The sequence below is a fragment of the Balaenoptera borealis genome, assembly GCF_965194805.1.
Source record: "Balaenoptera borealis genome assembly, chromosome: 13".
In the NCBI taxonomy this organism is placed as follows: Eukaryota; Metazoa; Chordata; class Mammalia; order Artiodactyla; family Balaenopteridae; genus Balaenoptera; species Balaenoptera borealis.
In genome coordinates, this window is record NC_138870.1 from 16499066 (window position 1) to 16521359 (window position 22294).

A 22294-nucleotide genomic window follows, 5' to 3' on the forward strand; every position below is an offset into this window, starting at 1 on the left:
AAGATTTTGTACCTTGAGACGGGGACATTATCCTGGATCGTGGGAGCTGGGACTAAATATAATCACAAGTGTCCTTATAAGGGGAGGTGGGCAAGGGGAGATTTCAGGCATAAGAGGAGAAGTCAGTGTGATCCCAGAGGCGAAGATGGAATGTTGGGGCCACAAGCCAAGGAATGCCAGCAGCCGCCAGCACCTGGAAGAGGCAAGGAACTGATTCTCCTGTAGAGCCTCCCTGAGGGATCGTGGCCCTGCCAACACCTTGATTTTGATGCAGTGAAACTAATTTCAGCCTGATTTCTGGTCTCCAGAACTGTGAGAGAATAAATTTCTATTGTTTTAAGCTGCCCATGTTGTGGTAATAGTCCTAAGAAATTAATAGAACACCACCGAACTGGGTTCACTGGGACACTCACCTTCCACCTTTGTCATGTCAGCCTTCACAAATCTCTGCCAGGCTGCACAGTTCCTTCTATGAGATCTGTCACACTATCAGTGTGTAGGTATAATCTCACAGCCTGAACGAGGTACCCAAAGACTTGGGTGTTATTAATCCTACTTAGCTCTGAGACTTTGAAGAATTCCTGTGTAAACATACCTGCCTTGCTCTAAAAAGGATTAAGACAGCTTGCTCACAAATTTGAAAGCAACACAGGGAGAGAACTTCAATTTAAAACAAATAAGAAAGATGACACAGAGAAAAATAGTGATAGAAAAATAACGAAGTCAGGAGATACTTTGAATAAGTCACTTTACCTCTGCTGGCCTTTGATTCTCAACTTCAGAAATAGGCCTATTATTACCATCCATGTGAGGATTAGGTTGAAGATTATAAAATGCTGCTAACGTATTAAGGTGTTTTATAATTGTCATTACCATGTTTTACCCCGTGACCACAGTGTTTGCTGATTGAATTTTTGGAAGAGATGGAGTTCTTTTTCCTCTTTGTACGTTAGCACAAAACATTTTGCAAATCATATATCTGATAAGAGACTTGTATCTAGAATAAATTTTTTAAAACTCCCACAGCTCAATCATAAAAAGATAAATACCCCAATTTAAAAATGGGCAAAAGAACTGAATGAACACGTCACCAAAGAAGAGCAAGTACCTGCAAAGACGCTAAACATCGTTAGCCATCACAGAAATGCAAATCAAATCCATAATGAGCTATCACTTCAGACCCACTAGGATAGCTCTAATCAAAAAGATGGCCAGTAACACGTGTTGGCAGTGGTGTGGGAAAATTACAGCTCCCCTCCATTGTTGGCGGGAATATAAAATGATGCAGCTGCTTTGAAAAGCAGTTTGATAGTTCATCAAAAAGCTAAACATGGAGTTACCAAATGACTGGGTAGTTCCACTCCTTGTTGTATATCCAAGAGATTTGAATACACATGTGTATACAAAACATGTACGTGAACATTCCTCCTAGCGTTATTCAGAATAGCCTCAAAATGGAAACAACTCAAATGACAGCTCGTAAATAGATAAATAAAATGCACTCTATCCATACAATGGAATACTGCTTGGTGACAAAAAGAAATGAAGTACTAATACATGCTATAACATGAGTGAGCCTTGAAAACATTATGCTAAATAAAAGAAGTCATTCACAGAGGACCACATATTATATGATTCCATGTATATGAAATATCCAGCATAGGCAAATCTGTAGAGACAAAATAGATTGGAGGTTGCCAGGAGCTGGGGAGAGAAGGTGATGAAAATGTTCTAAAATTGATTATGGTGATAGTTGCCCAATTTTGTGGCTATCTAAAAACAATTGTACATTTTAAATGATTGAATTCTATGGTATATGAATCCAAAAAGCTGTTATTTTTTAAAGTAATGCTAGATCATCGTAAAGAAATTAGAAAATACAGAAAACTATAAAGGCCATAAAAACTACTGGTAATTTCACCAAGAGAGAAACCAAGAACATTATTTACATATTGCCTTCTGGTTTTTTTCCCCATATGTGTACCCCCCATGTATACACATTTTCATTCGTAATGGGTACCATCTGGAATATACAATGTTATAATTCTACCTTTTCACTAACAGTTTATTTTGAGCATTTTCCAAAAGATTTTTTAAATAATTTTATTGTAAAAAGTGATACATGCTTATTGTAGAAAATGTTTTTAAAAATGAACAGTAAAAAAGAAAAAAGAAAATCATTCATGATCCTGTTTTAATATTGATATTTTGCTGGCTCTTGATTTTTGTATGTTCAGTTTTAACCTGATGCTATTGAATAATGGCTGTCTTAACTTCAAATGACTTTTCCATATCTAATTTATGTGGTTTTTCCCCTTATTAGCTAATGCCTGCTAGCTCAGTCTGTCTTTCAGTCACTTCTTTTTAATTTCATTTTGAAGCGCCAGAGTTACTGAGTAGTAAGATAGAGGAAGTAATTGAATCTCAGTCATGCTGAGTTTGAAAAAATAGATGAAATTAGTGATTTTATGCTTCTTTCCATTACAAGGGTTAGAAAAATTTTAAATATGGAGTAGCCATCAACCGAAATCAAAAGAGAAAGAATTCCTTTAGTTTTAATAAAAATATAAAACATCTTTTAAACTATAACTTTTATGTAAATGTGTTGATAAGTAGGTTTTGAAAAGTTAATCTGTGCTCACATGTTTAGTTTTCATCTTATGTATTTATAACTTTCGAAGTGTTATGTGATTGGTATGTTCATAAATTCACCAAATATTTCATGTAGTTCATGTTAGCAGTTGTTGAGTGCCTATTACCTCATATAATCCTCACAATTGTCTGTGGGAAAGGTATTATTATCCCCATTTCAGAAACAGGAAAACATGTTGAGAGCGGTTCTTTGAAGTTCACAGAGCCTGGTAAGTAGCGGAGCCAGGATGTAAACCCAGATTTAAGTAACTTCAGAATTCTTCATCTCCAACCTGAAGAACTCTTGTGTTTTTTATATTGTTCCAGCCCCTGTGCTAGATTCTGGCGAGCCTCAGACAGCTCTTAATCTGACCAGTAGAGGGGAACAGGGTCTAAAAAGATAATTTCTGTCAAATAATTAAACAAACATTTACACATTCCAGACCAGGTGACCTGAATCTCCAAAGAGGGGCGAGGGATCCTTCTGGGGCGAGTACTGAGGACAGGGAGAGAAGGGTGCAGAGTGGGAGATGGCACAGCGGAGGAAGTGATCCTGCTGCCAGGGACCTGAGAGCGTGGGTGGTTCCCCAGAGGACATGGTGTCTGTGCTGGGTGTTGAACGATGATTCAGAATTTGCTAGGCAGAAGAGCAGGGGGTGGGTCGCAGTCAAAACAGAGTGACCAGCAAGACTAAAGTCTTGTAGATCTCTTCAAGGAGCAGTTATTCCAGGGCTGCTAGAGTATTGGGGGTGAGGAACTTGAGGGGAGGGAGCTCAGGAGGTGAGGAGGGCAGGTCCCTGTAGCACTGTTGGGCCATTTGTAAGGGTTTAAGTAGGAGAGCAGAGCAGGACAAATTGGTGTACTGGAAAGATAAACCTGCCACAGTGTGGAGGATACATTGGAGGAGGAGGAGACTGGGCCTGGATTCCTTAACGTCTGAAAGTGAGACCAGGATTTCAAACTCTGGCAGGAGAAAGGGAGAGAGGATTGGTGCAGTGGATGTTAAGGTGGCAGAATCTTAGGGTTCGATGAGCTGGGATAGGGGAGAGCAAAGGGGTGGGGAGAGGCCATTCTCCAGCATTTGGGTTATATTTGAGATGAGAAATTTAGAAGAGAAACAGGTTTAGCTGGGAATAAAGAGGTTTGGACATTTTGAGTTTGAAACATGGGTAGGATATTCCTTTTCCCGAGAGAGCACAAATTAGTTATAGGACCCCACAGAGCGGGGAAAAATACCAGCCAAGAGATGTAGATCAGAATGTATAGGTTTAATGAAAACACCAATATTGTTATTGCACAATAACTGGAGTCATTAAATAAAGACTGAATTACATCACTTAAGGATGGAGAGTGTAAATGAAGGAGAATTGAAGATAGAACCTGAAAGGAAACCGCATGTCTAGGTGGGGGGCAGAGGAGACCTAGAGGAGATGGTCAGCAGGAGAGAAGCAGAGGAGTGAGGTTGGGAAAGCCAGGAGCATTAACTGTATCAAGTGCTGCACATCAATCCTCTGAGGTGATGACCAAGAAGCGGCCTTTGACTTTGTCCATTAGGAAGACATCAGCGACCTTCACTGAGGGAGAGGATGGAAGTGGGGTGACAGTCAGTGGAGGAGTGAAGGGGGGCAGGGGGAGTGCACGCAACCAGTGTGAACTAGTCTTTGGGCTGAGAAAGAAAAGAGAAATTCATTGACAAGATGCGTTAAAGAATGGGAATGGCTAAAGTATGTTTTTTAGCTGGTAAAGTAGGAGCCAGGAGAGAGGAGATTGAAGATGCAGGAAAGAGAAGAAACATTGTTAGAACAAGGTCCCAGGGAACTTGGAAAGAAAACAGGTCAAGGATATAAAATGGGGGGCAGGCATCTCATCTTCTGAAGACTTGAAGGAAGAAATAAGAATGGACGTAACTTACAGTTAAGATTTGAGCTGTAGGGCAACAAATGTTTACTAGGGGGCACAGGAAGGATTGGGTAGGTAGCTTAAGGAGAGTGACAAAAAGTTTTAGAGTGGCTGCTGAAGGGAGAATAAAAGCAGGTTTAAAAGTTGCCTGCCAAGTGGTGTTAAATCTGGAGCTAGAAACCAGGAATCGTTAATCACATCAATCTGCACGGGTAGATAGATGTTGCCTTTTATTTGAAAGCAAGCATTTTTTTTTCTTTTCTTTTCTTTTCTTTTCTTTTCTTTTCTTTTCTTTTCTTTTCATCCCCTCCCCTCGCCTCCCCTCCTCTCCCCACCTCTCCTCTCCCCTTCCCTTCCTTTTTTTCTCCAGAATTTATTTGCTTACTAAAAACTAGGCCTTCCCTTCTTTTGCAATACTTGAAATCCCTGTCAGTTTAAGTTTCTTTAGGTTAGCCAAAAGTTTTTTTTTTCAAACGTGAAATATAAAAATATGTTATGAGTTATAAATAATATAGAAGCTATAACAGAATCCAGACGTTGTTATGTGCTGTCTAGCGTGCAGAGACAGACAGCCAAGGTGATATGGACTCTGACATGTTAACAGCTGAGGTTTTAGCCATGTATGTGCATGTGCATGTGTGGGTTGCATATAAGTAGTTTGGATCCACCCCACCCCACTTCAAGTTACATTTGAAATTTCCAAAAGCATTTTTGTATTTGAAACCATATATTCATATCCTGAAAAATGTCCTAGTAAGCCATAAACAAGACCCAATCCTATTCCCTGAGACCCCTTTAAAAAATCTATTGAGCAGTTTGTGAGATCACAAATTATTTAGCAAATGTAGAGAAATCTCTTCTAAGCAATTGCTACTGGAGAGCCATGTTATAGATCAAAGAAGTGCTGGGTTTTGGTTTTCTGACTGAGTTTGTATCTCCAAAGGTAAAGGGATAATTTAACAATTAGTCCCCAACTTATAGATAAGATGTATTAGAAAAAAATGCATAATAATGAGTTTGATATGACTTAGATTTATTTATTTTGGGGTTTTTTTTCGAGGAAACTTAAAACAAAAGGTAAGACAATATGATTAGTAAAATAAAAATAGATACGTTGAAAACTAAAGGCCATCACCAAGTGCAAACTTGCAAAAAGTAGACGTCAATAGAGTTACTATAATTGAACTCCACTTTTAGCTGTTTTTCCCGATGTAAAATGGAAATGTAAGTTACCATGCTGTTAGAAAGAAGATGCATATCGGTTCATCCACAAGACATTTTTTTCCTTGAATAGAATTTCTCATGCGAGTTTTTATTTGGGAACACTTAATGGTGTAATAGACACTCTACAAAAATTTTGCAGCAAAACGGGCAGACTTCTTACAACTTTTCATTACAGCTGCCTTTGAAAAAAGCTAAGGGAATGACATTGGCCATATCTTAATGTAGGCGATTCTTAGAGGGTCTAAGCAAAAAGGGCAGAGCCTAGACTGCTTAAGGAATTCACCGACGGAAAGGCTGTGGTCCAGGGACCACTGCTAGAACAGGGAGGGAAGACGGGAGGCCAAGTCATATTTGCCTGCAGATATGACTCCCGTCTCTCCCACCGATTGTCTGCCTGCTACTGTTACCTTTTACTGTGCCAACCATAACCTTGGGTTTTCATAAGTGTTTCTAATCCCTCTTCCCTTTTCTCTTCTCTCCAGAGATTGTCCTCCGGACTTCATTTCCAAATATTATTATATGTAACTACCGATGGGATTATTTTGATTGTGTCTTAAAGTCATAGCAGTGAAACTGTCTTACAACAATATTGTCTACACTAAGTAAATGCAGTTGTCAACATTTGACTGTTTTTGACTTATAAACATGGCAGTGCCATATGATTCAACTCTGTGTTGTAATTATGATTTTCAAACTTATTCTGATCAATAAATATAGTAGTAAAAGGCTTTGTTATTCTAGTTTGACCCTTTGCATTACCATATAAATTATTGAATTGGTTTTAATTTTCACAAGAAATCTTGCTGGAATTTTGATTGCAATTGCACTGAATCTGTAGATCAATTTGGAGAGAACTGACATCTTCACAGTATTGACTTTTCCTGATATACCATGTGATATTCCTCCATTTCTTAAGAACTTTTTAATTAAAACTTTACTCAGTAGTATTTTACAGTTTTCTACGTAGAGGTCTTGCACAACTTTTGATATGCTGGTACTTTATAATATACATGGCATGACATACATGTGCTTTAGAAATGGGACAAGCAGGTTGAATTCCTAATTATAATTATAATAGTTATAAGCTCTAAGCCAATAGTCTATTTTTTATGGCAGTCCACCCTATGTCAAAAAGAGGTGGGTTATGTGTGGGTTTTCCAATCTTTTATGCAGCAGATATACTACCATGTGCTTCATAGACATTACTGTGTGTCAAGCACTGTTCTAAACACTGGAGAGATGGTGATAAACAAGAGAATAAGGTACTTGGAATGCAGTTTACTCCCGGAGAAGGTAAGAAAGCTTGACTAAAGTGGTAGATAAGCCAGAATTGCAGAGTATATTTAGGCACCAAGGAGTTAAAAGGCTAGGCAAGTATGGGATGATATATAGCGTATGTAAAGAGGTTGGCATAAGGTCTAGCACATTAGTACTTGATAAATTTTAATTGTGCTGGTTGCAGCTGTTGTTACTACCATACCTATTGTGGGAAAAGATGGGGACAGAAGTCAGAGTTTTGGAGAAATACCTGTGTTTAAGGGATCTGAATAAAAATGTAGCACATGAAGAAAGTCAGAAAATTAATCCAGAGAGCCTGGGTCAGAACTTAAGGGAATTCAGTATTGTGGAAGCCAAGGATGTAAAGATTTCCAATTGTCAAAAGATGCATGGACGTCAAAGGGATGAGAAAGAAGCAGAGACCATTGATGTAGCAATTATGAGAATATTGATTGACCTTTGAGAAAGCAGTTTTAGTGGCATGATTGGTATGGACTCTCTAGAGAAGTTTGGCAGAAGGAGAAAGATGGAAGAAGCAAGGGAAGAATGCTTTTACATTTGAGAAAACTTAGTAATATTTGCAACCTTTAGGAAAAATTGAATGGATTACATTAATTTGCCTATTGCTGCGAAACAAATCATCCCAAAGTGTGGTGTTTAAAACAGCAATAAACATTTCTGTGGATCAGGAATTTGTCATATGATTGAACTGAATTTTTTTTGCCTAAACCCCAGCTCTTGACCTTCTTTGTAAATTAAAAAGTTGGGGACACCAGTGATTTTTTTTCTTTTGAATAATACCAACTATTTAACCTAGTTGTCAAGAACACTACAGAATGAGGAATAAATATGTTTTGTTCTCATTTGGGAAAGGAACCTTACTTTCATTAGACCCAACAAGAACAGGAGATAGCAACATATTCTTCTGTATTAAAAATTCATGATCTTAGCAGCAGTATCCAAAAATGCTGTAGAACAGAAATGTTACCCCGTAAAATAAATTATTTTCTCTAAAAAATATGTCGAAAGTTGTATGTATGATTGACTTTGCTCCGGTGGAAGGGAGGAGGGGATTTCAATAATAGGTATATCTGAAGCAGAAGGTAACACAGGTTGCCTGGATTGGGAGGGTAGGGTTAGATGGGTTTCACTTCTTACTCTCTGCCCAAATGAGCTTTTGAATTATCAAATCATGTGTATATATTTCATTTATTTATTTCTGTGTGTCAACAGATTATTCTAGGCATTGGGATCATTGGCCTATTTTGTTCTATTTTCTTCTATATGTCATTGTATATTTTTTAAAAACCCAATATTGTTCATTTTAAATAAAAGACACTACTATGTATGTAGTGAGATATAGTATAAAATACTTAAAAATGTAATTGTATTTCCAAACTTGAAATGCAGTCAAACCTCTTAATAACAAATCTGTTGATTATACTTCTATTTTTAACCCCCTAGGGCTGTAGATATTTTTTTTTTAAGTTTTGGGGGTTTTTTTTTGGTTTTTTGTTTGGAGTGTGTGTGTGTGTATGCTTTGTTTTGTTTTTAGAAACAACTGCAAAAGATTTGTGATTCATTTGGATATGTACTGCTGTGGATTACTTCTGTTTCTTGCTTTTTAAATTTCCTACCATGAGTTGGCAATCACAATTGAAATAGAAAGACTAACCTACTATATGATGAGTGCTTATAGGTAACCTACTCTTATTTAAAAAGCATACTAATGTAACATTTCACATATCCCTATATTTTAAAAATACAGTTAAATTGTTTTTAGTTTTAGGCTTCAGTTGAATTTTTTTCCCTATGGATTTTTTTCAGAAGGAAAGATGATCTTCAACCTAATGAATGGCCTGAATTTCTGGTATCATTCAGGGAAAACTGTCTCATATAAGATCTTAAATAATTGGTTTTGGTGGATATGGAAGTGGGGGGGGGGTCATTTAAAAAATGGGAACAATAGAAGCACCTTTCTTTCTGGTTGTGTCAAACACTATAGAGTAACAGTTAATACATACGCTGGCCAAAGATTTTTTTTTCCTCAAAAAACAAATTCACACAAAGAGAAAGTCAAAAACATCTTCAATAGATGTTTTTTAAAAACCAGTGGTTGAATGCATCCATCACATTGACTCATTGAATGCAGTTATAATTCCTACAGAAAATAGAGAAGTTAATTTCCTTTGAATTGTAATTAGCCATATCTCCAGATAAAATGCCCAGTACCACTTGAGAAAAATGACCAGTTGAACCGACTTGGAATCTGCATCATTAAGCTCTACTGAGGTATGGAAATGGAACCTGGATGTTTGCCAAAGCCCTGATAGTGGACAGGCTATGCCATTTATGTGGCTTGTATTTTAAACAATACAACTCTCAATCTTTAATAAAGCCAAAATGTGCTCAGAATTTATAATGAACGTGTTAAAAGCTCTGTAGTGCACTGTTTTCGTGAATGTACCTTAATTTCTTTAATTATTTCTCCATAAGAGATTGTGACATTTGGGACTGATTTCATTTTATGTGCTGCTTTTTAGAAAAATAAAACCAAAGGCTCAAGTAGTTAGTTATTGGTTCTATTTTTGCTGACCTAGATGAAATGATGAGATTGATTTATAATCTGTTCTCTAGTAAATTATGTAAATCTGAACAAAAAAATAATTCATTAAAAATGCCTTTATTCAACAATAAGAAAACAAACAATCCAATTAAAATACGAACAAAAAAAGATCTGAGTAGACACCTTGCCAAAGAAAATATACAGATGGCCAATAAGTATATGAAAAGATGCTCAATACATTTGTCATTGGGGAATTGCAAATTAAATAATAGTGAGATAACACTACACACCTATTAGAATGGCTAAATTCCAAAAAAGTGACAATACCATTTGCTGGCAGTGTTGTAGAGCAATAGGAACTCTCATTCATTGCTGGTGGGAATGCAAAATTGGAAGACAGTTTGGCAGTCTCTTATAAAGCTAAACATAGTCTTACCATATGATTCTGCAATCATGCTTCTTGGTATATACCCAAATGAGTTGAAAATTTATGTCCACACAAAAACTTGCACATGAATTTTTATAGCAGCTTTATCCATAGCTGCTGAAACTGGAAGCAGCCAAGATGATATCCTTTAATAGGTGAATGTGTAAACAAACTGGTACATCCATATATAATGGAATATTATTCAGCAGTAAGAAGAAGTGGACAAGCCACAGAAAGACACAGATGAATGTTAAATGCATATTGCTAAGTGAAAGAAGCCAGTCTAAAAACTCTACTAACTGTATGATTCCCACAGACATTTTGGAAAAGGCAGAACTATGGAGTCAGTAAAAAGATCAGGGGTTTGAGGGAAAGGAGGGACCAGTTGAATACTTGAAGCACAGGGGATTTTTAGGGTGGCGAAACTATACTGTGTGATGCTTTAATTGTGGTTATCTGACAAAACCCATTTAACTTTACACACAAAGAGTGAATCCAGACTATATGCAAATTCTAAAAATCATTTAGGAGGTCAAGGGATCCCAGGATAGAATGCAGACGGTGACAAAAGAAGCTAACTGTTACAAATACATGACACAACCTTATTGGACAGAGTGGGGCAGAAAGGTGCTGACCAAAGCGACTATGGAAGTGAATGGCGTCTCTAAGACTAAAGACAAAAGACTCTGTACATAAACACTCTATTCTCTAAGGTCAGGAAGAACAAGGGAACTCTGAGAAAGTGTCACAGCCAAGAAAAAGCCTAAGGACATGATGACTAGATATAACATGATGACTAGATATAACATGGTAACATGACTGGTTAACATGGTTAACTGTCCAACCCTCTTTCAGATTATAGGGTACAAACATCCTCAAACAAAGATACATTTTTAAAATTTTTCTAGAGTTCCAGTTGATTTGGATTTAGGCATGTCTGAGTTCATTTCGTAATTAGTGCCGAATTAGTGCATAACAATTTATTATGTTCACCAAAGATTTCTGTACTTTATAAAAATCTTGATAGAAGTATCTTTGGAAAATGTAAGCAGTGCCTAATTTAATGATTTGTTCGTTCTCAGCTGCAGGAATTACAGAGTGCAATTGTACGTGTGCACCCCTTACACACAATACCCCCTCTTGCTAATAAGCACACTCAATAGTTGTTGAATGAAATAGTGAATGAGTGAAGAGCTGGTTCAAGCACTAGAAACTTTCATTTATTCACAACCCGCCTCTTCCCATGAAGAATTTGAAATGGCCTGTAACAAAACAGACAATAAATTAATAATATATAAAGAAGGGAGGTGAAAGATCAGTGCCAGAGAAAATACATGTTCAAGTCGGACCCAGAAGTGTATGTAAATATTTTTTGAAACAGAAGCACATCAGGTTTTCTTTTAGCTACTCTTTAATTCTGGGATGACAAGCCCGGACGCCTGAGAGCGCGGCGGATACTGTAAACATGTGAAGTTGGGTCAAGTGTGACGCCATCGGGGCGGGGAGGCTCTGCCCTCCCTGCCTGCAGCATTCACGTCTCCCGACACCATGCTTGGGGAGATAGCTGCCCGTTTGCTTTGGTCTAAATTTTTGCCCAGTGCACCAGCTCACACAATCCCAGAGATGTTACTAGATAAACATTTGTTTTACTTGGGCGGGAAGCACACTAGATGTGAGTGAAATTTTTTGTTGTTGTTTCCTTCAATTATTGTGCACATCAAATCTAGGACTTTATCAAGATAGCTTTGCAGTTAGTTAGTCCTGGCCTAATTTTGATTCCTGTCCCCGAAATGTTACTGAGGGCCTCCTCCCCGCAGCCTCTGGGTTCTAGGGGCAGAGGTGTGCTCTGCCGTTGTCTCTGGGATTTTATTCCCTGCTGTGGATGCACTCACTGTGCTTCTGACATCCGAGCATACACAGGTTATGAAAATGGTATCACAACTGCCTCCTGGTGGCCAGTGGTCGTAAAATGCCATGAGATGTGAGAAGCCTCCCACTTCCAGAGCTGTTAAATGTTTTTAAAAACGTGCTTCTTGGAATAAATGAATAGGGTACTCTAAGCATGTTTATATAGTTCTTATTGTGAGATGGCAGCTATACTAGTACTTTTGAACTCCAGCAACTCCTCTGGGAAATCTGGGACTTGCAATCTATAGCCATAGTTGTTTGTTTTGTTAGAATAAATAGTTGCTTTTTTTTTTTTTTAACATAAGGTTTCATTTGGCATTTCTCAAAGCATGGTATGCATGTCACTGGTAGTATATAAAATGATTTTTAGGTCTGTTTGAGCTGAGATAAGCCAACTTGGGCATTTGCCTTTGTTAATTCAACACTGGCAAGTACCTGTAGCCTCTGACAGTTACAGGTAGACGTGACCCGTGTATGCCATCAACTTGTGAAATATGTATGTTTTGTATTTTTAGAATCTGTCAGCATTGGAGTTCCTCTCTTGCAGCCGCAGTGAGACAGCAGTTTTAGGGCAGTAAGGGATAGATACCCATGAGAAGGGTTTTTGCCGTCTCTTAATTCCCTCGGTGTGAAGTGCGAGGCAGTACCCGGCTATTGCCCGTGCTGCTGAGCCCGGTCTACGTCCCTAAGGGCGAGGATCTCAGAATCTAAATATTTCACGGCCCAGGACTGCTGCTGTTGCTAGGCCTGGAGGAGAGATGATAGCAGCTGACAGGGTGGGTGCCTGCTGCCGCAGCCATAGCCCAGCCACCTCGATTCCTGTCCTCAGGGCAGAAATTCCGGACCCCTGCAAAACTTGCTTACCACATCGAAAACATCTGCAAACAAGGAAACTTTCTAGACAAAGATGGAATTTTAATTCCAGAACGTGTGGAGTTTTAACACAGAATTGCAAATGTTGCTTGTTCTTTTCCCTTGTTATGTTGTATTGTATGGCCTGCCTTCTTGGAAGGACCCATCTGATCCTTGTAGAACATTTCCATTAAAACAACCGCGGTAGCAAACAATCTGTTTACCCCATCTTTCTCTTGAGAAGCAAAAACAGCCTTACAAAGTGATTTCAGAGGGTCCTAAACCACCAAGAAATCTCCCTAGGGCTCTTCACAACAGTAAATAATTAGGTTCTTTTTCATTTGTAATTTAGATCAGAATGCTTTTTAACTTAGCTTTTTCCTGAATGAGCTGGGTGGGCAATACCATTTGTGTTGTGGGAATTAATCTGAAATTCAGTATAATAGACTCACATTTTAAATCTTAGAATGCTGGATGTAATGGAGAAGATCCCAGATTATATCCAATCAGAGGAAGAATTGTAGAATGCTATGCTTTATTAAAGCAAGTTGAAATATTAATACTTCTAATCAGGATTGACTAAATTCCAATGCACATCTTCCTTCACATATTCATATTACAGCTACATTAGTTATTTTTTAATTCCTGTAAAATTCATATAGCATAAAATTAGCCATCTTAAGGTGTATGATTCAGTGGCATTCAGTATATTCACAGTGGTAGGCACCGATCACCTCTAGCTAGTTTCAAAATAATTTCATCACCCCAAAAGGAAACCCTGTGCCCATTAAGCAGTTGGCTCCCAATTTCCCCCTTCCCCCCCTAGCCCCTGGCAATCATTAATCAGCTTTTTGTCTCTATGGATTTACCTTATCTGAGTATTTCTTATAAATGGGATCATACAATATGTGATGTTTTGTGTCTGCCTTATTTCACTTAACATAATGGTTTTGAGGTTCAACCATGTTGTAGCATCTGTCGATACTTCATTCTTTTTATGGCTGAATAATATTCCATCGTGCGTATATGCTGCGTTTTCTTTGCTCATTCACCCATTGATGGACATTTGGGTGGTTTCCACCTTTCGGCTTTTGTGAACAGTGGCTAGGAATATTTGTGTACAAGTATTTGTTTGAGTACCTGTTTTCCGTTCTTTGGGATATATACCTAGGAGTTGAGTTGCTAGGTTGTATGGTAATTGTACGTTTAACGTTTTGAGGAACCACTGAACTGTTTTCCATAGCAGCTGCACTTTTACATTCCTGACAATTCTACGTATTTATGCTGGGATCTCGAACTGACTCTGGGGCTTCCAGATGAAAATCTGAACAATCGAGATGTTTTATTTTTGGTCAGATAACACCAGTATATATTTTTTTGGAAAATTTTCAAAGGAAGCCTATGAAAGTGATCCATTTCTAAAGTTTGTGTTTGAGTATCCATAATTTCTTATGCCGTTGATCCTCAGGCATCCGAACAAAAATTTTAAGAACAGCATTTAAGAGCTGAATTTACTCTGTGTTTTAAATTAATATATCTAGTCCTTTCTTATTTTGTCTTCTATATCTAATATGTAAATAACACTTTTGAAATATTTAGCTGATCTAGCAATCAGAGAGTAATGGGCACACAGATTGTTTAGAGTAGGAAAAAGTTCCTGACCAGTAATTTTCAAATCAAGTGTTTGATTTGATTGACAGTAATTTTACTGCATAAGGAAGTGGGTTCTATCCTTCCAGTTTCCAGTTGGGTACATCTTTTCTCTCGTTTACTGTTGGCAGCTTAATCTTCCTTTTGTTGGTCGTTGCTAATGTTTTCCAGTCACTTAATGCACTGAACTGGTTTCTCCATGCTGAATTACATTTTGATCGGTTTAAACATGGTTTATTACTTTGTCACAGAATGTGATGGACCCCTTTTGGTGCCTAGCAAACTGCTGTCGACACATCCCTCCAGCTTTCTTCCTGTTGGAAAGAGTCCAGACTTTGTTCTAGTGGTTGTTTCCTCCATGTGTTCTGGGAAGGTGAGCCTCCAAAGCCCCAGGGTATAGATCATAATTATTCTTAGGGAGTTAGTCCTATGCCTTATGACATAGGTAATTGGTTTAAGCTGAAGAACTGTGAAAGTTTTCTTCGTTTTCTTAAAAAAAAGAAACCTAAGACAGGAATTCTCGTTCCCTTCTTTACCATAAGAACATGATACTTGGAGCTGCAGTGGCAACGGTGGAACCATGAGAGAAAAGTAAGGGATTCACAGAGGAGCCCCGCCCAAGCGCCCTGGCATTATTGAGCTTCTGAATTAGTCAACCCAGAGACTGCCCTGCCTCTTCTTGCCATTTGAGATGCTAAATTCTTCATTGTCTGAGCCACTTTTTAATTGATCATTCTGTTTCTGAAAGCATCCTAACTCATACCAGAAGATAAATAGAAAATGTTTTGTTAAAATGTGTAAAAACAATATACTTCATAATTCCCACATGTAAAATACAGGAAATTTTATAGGTTAAAAAAAAAATTTATAGGTAAAAATTCAGGAAATTTTATAGGCTGAGACATTTTCTTTAAACGCTTTCTATTTACCATTGAGGTAACTATTATCCTCATCATATAAATTATAAATATAAAGATGGGTTTTACTTAAGGGAAGAAACAAGTAGAACTAGTTTTGTTCACACATACATATCAGCTACTGAAGCCTATTTGTGCCTGAATGTAGTTTTGTGGCTTAGAATGTAATGCCCAAACTAAACCTGCTGAATCAGAATCTCCTGAGGTTTGGTTTGGTAGTGTGTATTTTAAGCCAGTTCTCCCATGATTCTGAGGCAACCAGTATTTGAGTTTAGGAATCACTGACCTAGGGTAAATGTCTAAATTTCTCAGTGCTTTAGAACTCTAAATACTGCTGCCTTTTTTTGCTGGTAATAAAAGAGTATTTGAATTTCACATTTCAGAAGCTAAATTTATACTGAGACATTGATCGTCAAAGATATGAAATATATGTGAAAGTGCCATTCTTGAATTTGTCCTTTGTTCTCTCTGCATTGTTTATTTAGCAGCTTTGTTTAGACATGGCAAATATTGTATAATTTGAGGAAAGGGGTTTTTTTTGGTTTATTTCTTTCCTGTTCTGTTTCGTATACCTTGTAAACCACTTTACTTTTTCCGAAATACATTGTCTTACTCAGGACTCTTTTGTTATAGAAATTGAACTCAGACTTTTAGGCAAAAAGAGGAATTAGATGGTTTATATACTCAAACTCTGTAGAAGGCATGGGTGCAACTCTGGGGAGTGGCAGTAGGGTTTGGAAGCAGTAACCCTTAACTCTGCAGGAGTTTTGCTGCTTCTCACTGGTGTTTGGCTTTATTATCTCAGATTCCACCCATCCTCTGTGGGTTTATGCTCAAAGCCCATTTACATTTGTCTCTGCTTTTTTGATCCACGTGGCTTTCAGAAGAGTAATTGTTATTGCTTAATGAGCTCTAATTATGTGTCAAATACTGTTATAGGGGCTTTAATGTTTGTATTCATCTAATCCTTATAACAATCCTATGAGGATGGTGCTGCTGTTATATCCATTTTAGAGATGAAGAGGTACAGTAGTTTTCCTAAGGCCTGACCTGAGCTTCTGACCTAGGCAGTCTGGTTCCAGAATCCATTTATGCTATAGCATCTCATATTCTTACTTGTTTTTTTATTTATGTAGTTATTTACCCACAACTAGTTTGGACATTTCATTTCTTTTTCTTTCTTTTTTTAGTTCTCCCACAGGAGCCAAAGCAAATGCTTCTTCTGCAGAAGAAGCAATATCTTCAATAAATATTCGTTGAATGAATTTTAAAAATCTGTTAATAGTAGCCAAGGAAATTAAATCTCAGCCCAGGTTTGTTTAATTTTTCTTTTCAACACTAGACAGCAGTATGTATAACATTTCTAATAAACTTCTAATGTAAGGAATTTTCACTTAAAAGCAGAAAAAACTTGTAGGCCAAGGAATTTGTGCAAATGAGGTGTAAAAACAAAGAAATTACTCCTCCAGTGCCAGAAATGTGAGTGTAGAAGTGTAGTATGTTAAAACCTGTTTTGTTTTGTAAGGGAGAATACTCATACCTCGAACTTGGCCTTGGCAGGCAAATGGTCTTGGAGTTGTTGCCACAAAACCACCTGATTGTGTCTGTTATATAATGTCATGAAGAGAAAGGGATGACTTATGAGGACCTTTCATGGAGTCAGTTGTAGATATAAAAGTCTCTTTGGTCCCAAGGCTATGTCTCAATTGTGGGTCTCCGTAACACGCTCCATCCTGTTCTGCGGTAGTAAAACCTTTAAAAACATGCATGTTCTCTTGCCTCCTTTCAAGAGAGTAAGCAGTACTTCTCTTGACTAAATGAAGCCGACACACAAAGCACCATTATAATAAGTTTCTTTGAGGCCTGTTTTTTGATGGTAATGAAACTGGTGACACTGTCATATGTTTGATTCTATTCCCACATCAAAAATAGGCCATGTATCTTCCAGGCAGACGGTATAAGTGTAGAATCTATTTAGTACTTGAATAATAGATGTTTTGTTGGTAAATCAGGCTCTGTAGAAAACCAGTTAGATTTTATAATTTCTTTCAGAATGAAAATCAGTCTATATACAGGTAGAGTATAAGTCACAAACTATCGTTCAAAAATGTATATTCATCCAGAGTTGAAGTTAGGACCTAGTCAAGGAAATTAGGTGTAAATTTGTATTTGTTTTCCTTGGTTGTTGATATATTATTTCATGTTCATCAATGTGTTCTGGAGTCTGAATTCCTTTATTATGTTAGAATTTAAGATTATCTTTTATAAAATGCAAAATTTAAGATTATCTTTTATAAAACAAATTTCTTTATTATGTTAGAATTTAAGATTATCTTTTATTATTTCCAAATCTAATTTTTTATTAGTTACCATTGCACGTTAAAGTACAAAATTAGCAAAGTTTTCATACTTTACTTGTTGTGCACATACACTTTTACCTGGAATTTTTCTAGAATTGAAATGGTTGCAGTTAAAATATAGGTAAAGATGCCAGAGCCTATCAAAAAATTGACTACTCACAATCCATTTTCTTCCCTATCAAGTGAAAAGCACCCAGAGATAGTTTGAGGGTTCAAATATTCAAAGGAGGTACAAGCATAACCAGACATTTCACCTGTAGCTCAGAAGTTGAGATGTCATTTGCTAGTCGTGAAAGGGAAGAAAGATGATCGGTTTTAATGCCCACATCATTGCTGCCTTTTAGGTTTTATCTCTCACTTTGGTTTGTATTTGGTTTTATAGATGTGTAAACTTATTAGAGTTAGTCCACTTTCCGTAAGTATATATGTTCTATTTATTTTGCAAACTAGTTGACAGACATCTTTACTGACAGGTCCTTTGAGATGTAGGTGTGTATGACTGCAAATTTTGTTGGTCATGCTAACTGTTCGTGATATGTATTACTGCAGCTACCTGAGTGAGGGAAATTGGGGGAAATCTCTCCAAGGAGGTGACATTTGAGCTGGACCAAAAGTGTAAATTGGTGAGATACACAAATTATGACAGAGTTCACAAGGAGGAAGTCATGGCTAGCAGTCTCACACAAGAAGTGGAAAGAATTTTAAAAGGATTGGAAGAAATAAATTAAAGGGATTATATGATGGCCAAGTCAGTATCTTATTAAACTGGCCTTTGAGGGCCAGCTTGGTCATCAAGGACCTGAGAACTGGATATTTTCAAATTAGAAGGTTCCTTGTCCTGTTAGTAAGCAAGTATATTTAGGAGCTACCACTCCCGGGGGAAGAAGACTCTAGTGGTGGGAAGGACTTCTTCATTATAATTGGTTCCTTCCTAAGCAGGTGTTTGTGGATTAATCTGACTCTTAAATCATTCAGCTCTTCCAATTACTTTTTCCAAGGGTTTGCTGTGTTATGAAATTTTAGCTCTGATAGAAAACCCAGCGGGTAGTGTGGAACAGCCCTTGAACATTTTTGTGTAGTGAACCGAGAATATCTGAACTGTTGCGTCAGTGTCAAGGGAGGATGACTCCAGCGCTCGCAGTGATTGCCTTCCTTAGTGGTGTTGAGTTGGTTTCTGTACTGAGCTTCAGTTGATGTAGTGGTTACCTGTCCGTGCACTAAGTACATGGGACATTTGGATTCTATCTCAGGCTGTCGTTGGGTGTGAGTGTTCGATTTCTGTGAGTTGACAGATTTACTCTTTACCTGACTCTGCCACCTTTTAACAGAAGATAATGAGGATGTGAGACACTGTATTTTTGAATTATAGCCAGTCCTTTGTATCTGAGGGTTCTGCATCCACTGATTCCACTAACTGTGGATCAAAAATATTGGGGGCGAAAATTCCAAAGGGTTCCAAAGAGCAAGGCTTGAATTTGCCTATTTACATACCATTAACAATGTACCAGGTATTATAAGTAATCTGGAGATGATTTAAAGTATGCTGGAGGCTGTGCGGGTAGGTTATATACAGATACTGTGTCATTTTATATAAGGGACTTGAGCATCCATGAATTTTGGTATCTGAGGGATGAGGGTCTTGGAACCAAATCCCCACAGATACTGAGGGACGACCGTATTTTTAATTTACTTTTGTAAATTGATGCCTTGATGTTTCTTTTTTAAGTCATGAAGATATGGTGGTTGATATGCCAAGACGAAAAAATTTGGAAATTTGGGAGAGAGGAAAAGGAGTCTATCCGTATTCTTACTTTACCTTTGTAAAGTATGTACCTGTGTACCTCTCCATCTGGCTATTTATCTGTATCCTTTATAATATTCTTTATAATAAACTGGTAAACGTAAGTAACTCTTTCTGTGAGTTCTGTGAGCCACTCACACTAATCAATCACGCCTGAGAAGGGGGTTGTGGGAACCTCCATTTATAGCCAGTGAGCTAGAAGCACAGATAACAAGCTGGATTTGTGATTGGTATCTAAAGTTGGGCGGGGGTGGGATGGGGCTGGGGGGACAGTCTTGTGGAACGGAGCCTGTGGGCTCTGACACTATCTCCAGGTAGATTGTGCCAAACGTAATTGCCTGGCAGTGTTAGAAGAAACACACCTCCGAAATATGTGGTTGTGGTCTTCTCGTTGTACTAATATTTTTCTGACCTGAAAGATTTGCATTAATTAAGTGACCTAGGGGATGAAAATCAGTAATCAGGTGATGGGACATTGGAGCACTTTGTGTTATCCAGCACTATGAGACACAGTATGGAGAAGACATTGGTAGATCTGTTTCTCACCCATTAAAAGAGCTTCTGCTTTGGGTATTAGTGATGAGTAAATGGGCACCAAATTATAGAGACAGTTGGGTGCTGGATTGAGTCATTTGGATTCATGCCTGTTTTGCAAAGTGAAGGCTGGGGAACCAGGTCACATAATTCAGGGTCAATGGTGGCATTTTTAAGAACGGAGTAGTCAAGAGTTTTAAATGCCACTGAGAAGTGAAGTAACCAAGAACTGAAAAATGATAGTTATCACAACTGAATCCTCAGTCATTATCACAAACAGCCCTAAAGAATGTACTGAAGCACACTGTTTGGTGACACATATTTTGGAGGCCCTCACTGGCCATTTTTTCTGTGACTTTTTAACAAAGCATGGTTCTTGCCCTGTAGTGTACAGATTCGTGAAAAGAGAATCAGGATTAATTGAGATTTAGGATTCTCTACTGATTTAAAGAAGTTCATTAGCTCTGACAAAGTAATGGGGCATACATCCACGATCTACCTCAGCTTCCTTTCCTAAAAATGTTGTTTGGGCAGAATCAAAACTTTGGGGAAAAGCAGGGCAGAATCTTACAAGGCGCCTGTAAGAATTGTCCTATTGGTATGCGTTTTTGTTTTTGTTTTTTTTTCCTTAAATGAATAGTTTCTCTGTTAATTGGGCACCTTTCGTAGGTGTAAATTTTAGATTACATCTTATCTTTGTGCTTTCACAACTACTGCTACCTCTAACTGAGATCTCCTCTTGAAATAGGTCAGCTGTCATTTACTGTACTTTGTTAAGTCTCTTCCAGATTCCCCCAGGCATTTAGCCACTTCCTCTTCTGCGCTCTGCAAATCAGGTTATGTTATAACGATCTGTTTACAGCTCTCTCTTCCCTATTAAACTGTCAGTTCCAGGCTGTTCTGGCCTTGAGAGGAGGGGCCTTATCCTATTCCCTTTTTTTTTGTTCCTTGCCCAGCCACACTGTTTTCCCTGTGGAAGTCCTGTAAACCGTGGGTGGTGGGCGGAAGGACCTGAGCCTCCCAGGTCCTAGAGAAATAGTGCAGGGTGCCAGTAACTTCATAAACCAAACACTGGTCGACTTGTTAGTTCTCGGTATTCCTGGTAATCTTTCAGAGTCTCTTGACAGATCTCTGCTGCTCCATTATTGTTGTTTTTCTCCTGGCAGCCATATACAGAACTACCATGCCACTGTGATTCTGCAAACATATTATGCTGCCATTTTATTACAGAAATGTTTGCCTTCAGATGGGATAATTTTATAGCATATACAACAGTGACTACATCTAAACCAGATCTGCTAGAATAACGTAAAACTTCCTTCTTAGCTCATTTTAAAAGTGTTTTGTTAAAACTGTCCTGATGGTGCGAACAGTTGAAGACTTACATAACACAAGGTCACATTGGTTTGGGGTAGATATAATAGGCTTACTACATTTTAACCTTCAAATATTCTGCTTAAACATTGTTATGATTTGTGTCATTTAAAAGGGGCTGTCCTTTGCTTTTAGAACTATGGGCAAAAGTTATTTTGTTGACTTCTCTTTGGCATTTTCAGGAATGGGTTTTGTTTTCCTTTTCAGCGTGAGAAGTTTAAACAGAGACTAATTGAGGCTAGCAAAACCTTCACTTCGAAAAAAAAAAAATAGGACAGATTCATGAATGACTGACTACTTTTCTAAAACATATGCAAACCCTTCTGGTTATAGCAAACTGTGTCGGCTTGCTTGTCTATATTTCAAGCTACATGATGAAACAATTTTGTTTCCTCAACTTGAAATGCTATTTTTAATTTTTGTTATAGCAGTTTCATATGAAAGGAGTGTTTCAGCTCCAGTTATGTTACATGCTAAATTTAGTTGTAAGACAACTCACTTTGATGTATCTGCACATTTTTATGTCATTAGCATTCTAACAAGATATTTCCAGTACATTTTGTAAAATGGCTTGTCTGTACTTTTGTTAAGAGTCACCATTTTGGTTGAAGGGCGTGAAATGCAGAAGAAATATAGTCGGTCATTAAATATGAGTTAACATTTAATCAAACACTTGTTATGTGGTAGGCACTTTTCCAATTGCTTACATGGTTTTTCTCATTTAATTCCTCACAAAAATCCCATGAGGATTAAATTGTTTTTTTTTATTTTCCGTATAAGGAAATTGAAGCATGGAGAGGCTAAGTAACTTGCCTGTGGTCAGAAAACTATTGAGAAGAAGAGCTGGGCTTGAACTTGGAGTCTTCTGACTCC

The 22294-nt window shown here is 37.7% G+C and overlaps 1 protein-coding gene across 25 annotated transcripts in view; it reads left to right on the top strand.

Annotated features, from left to right (window-relative positions):
* PLEKHA5 (pleckstrin homology domain containing A5) overlaps window positions 1–22294 on the top strand; it is a 236855-nt gene that overhangs the window by 106095 nt on the left and 108466 nt on the right. Inside the window, exon 4 of one of the 25 annotated variants that reach the window (XM_082351892.1) lies at window positions 6237–20583. The exons of 23 other annotated variants lie outside the window; for them this stretch is intronic. In XM_082351892.1, the coding sequence (XP_082208018.1) occupies window positions 6237–6279 (43 nt within the window). In that variant the 3' untranslated portion in view covers window positions 6280–20583. Of the gene's footprint in view, window positions 1–6236; window positions 20584–22294 lie in introns of those variants that run through there. One more of the 25 variants, XM_082351890.1, reaches the window with a different exon arrangement.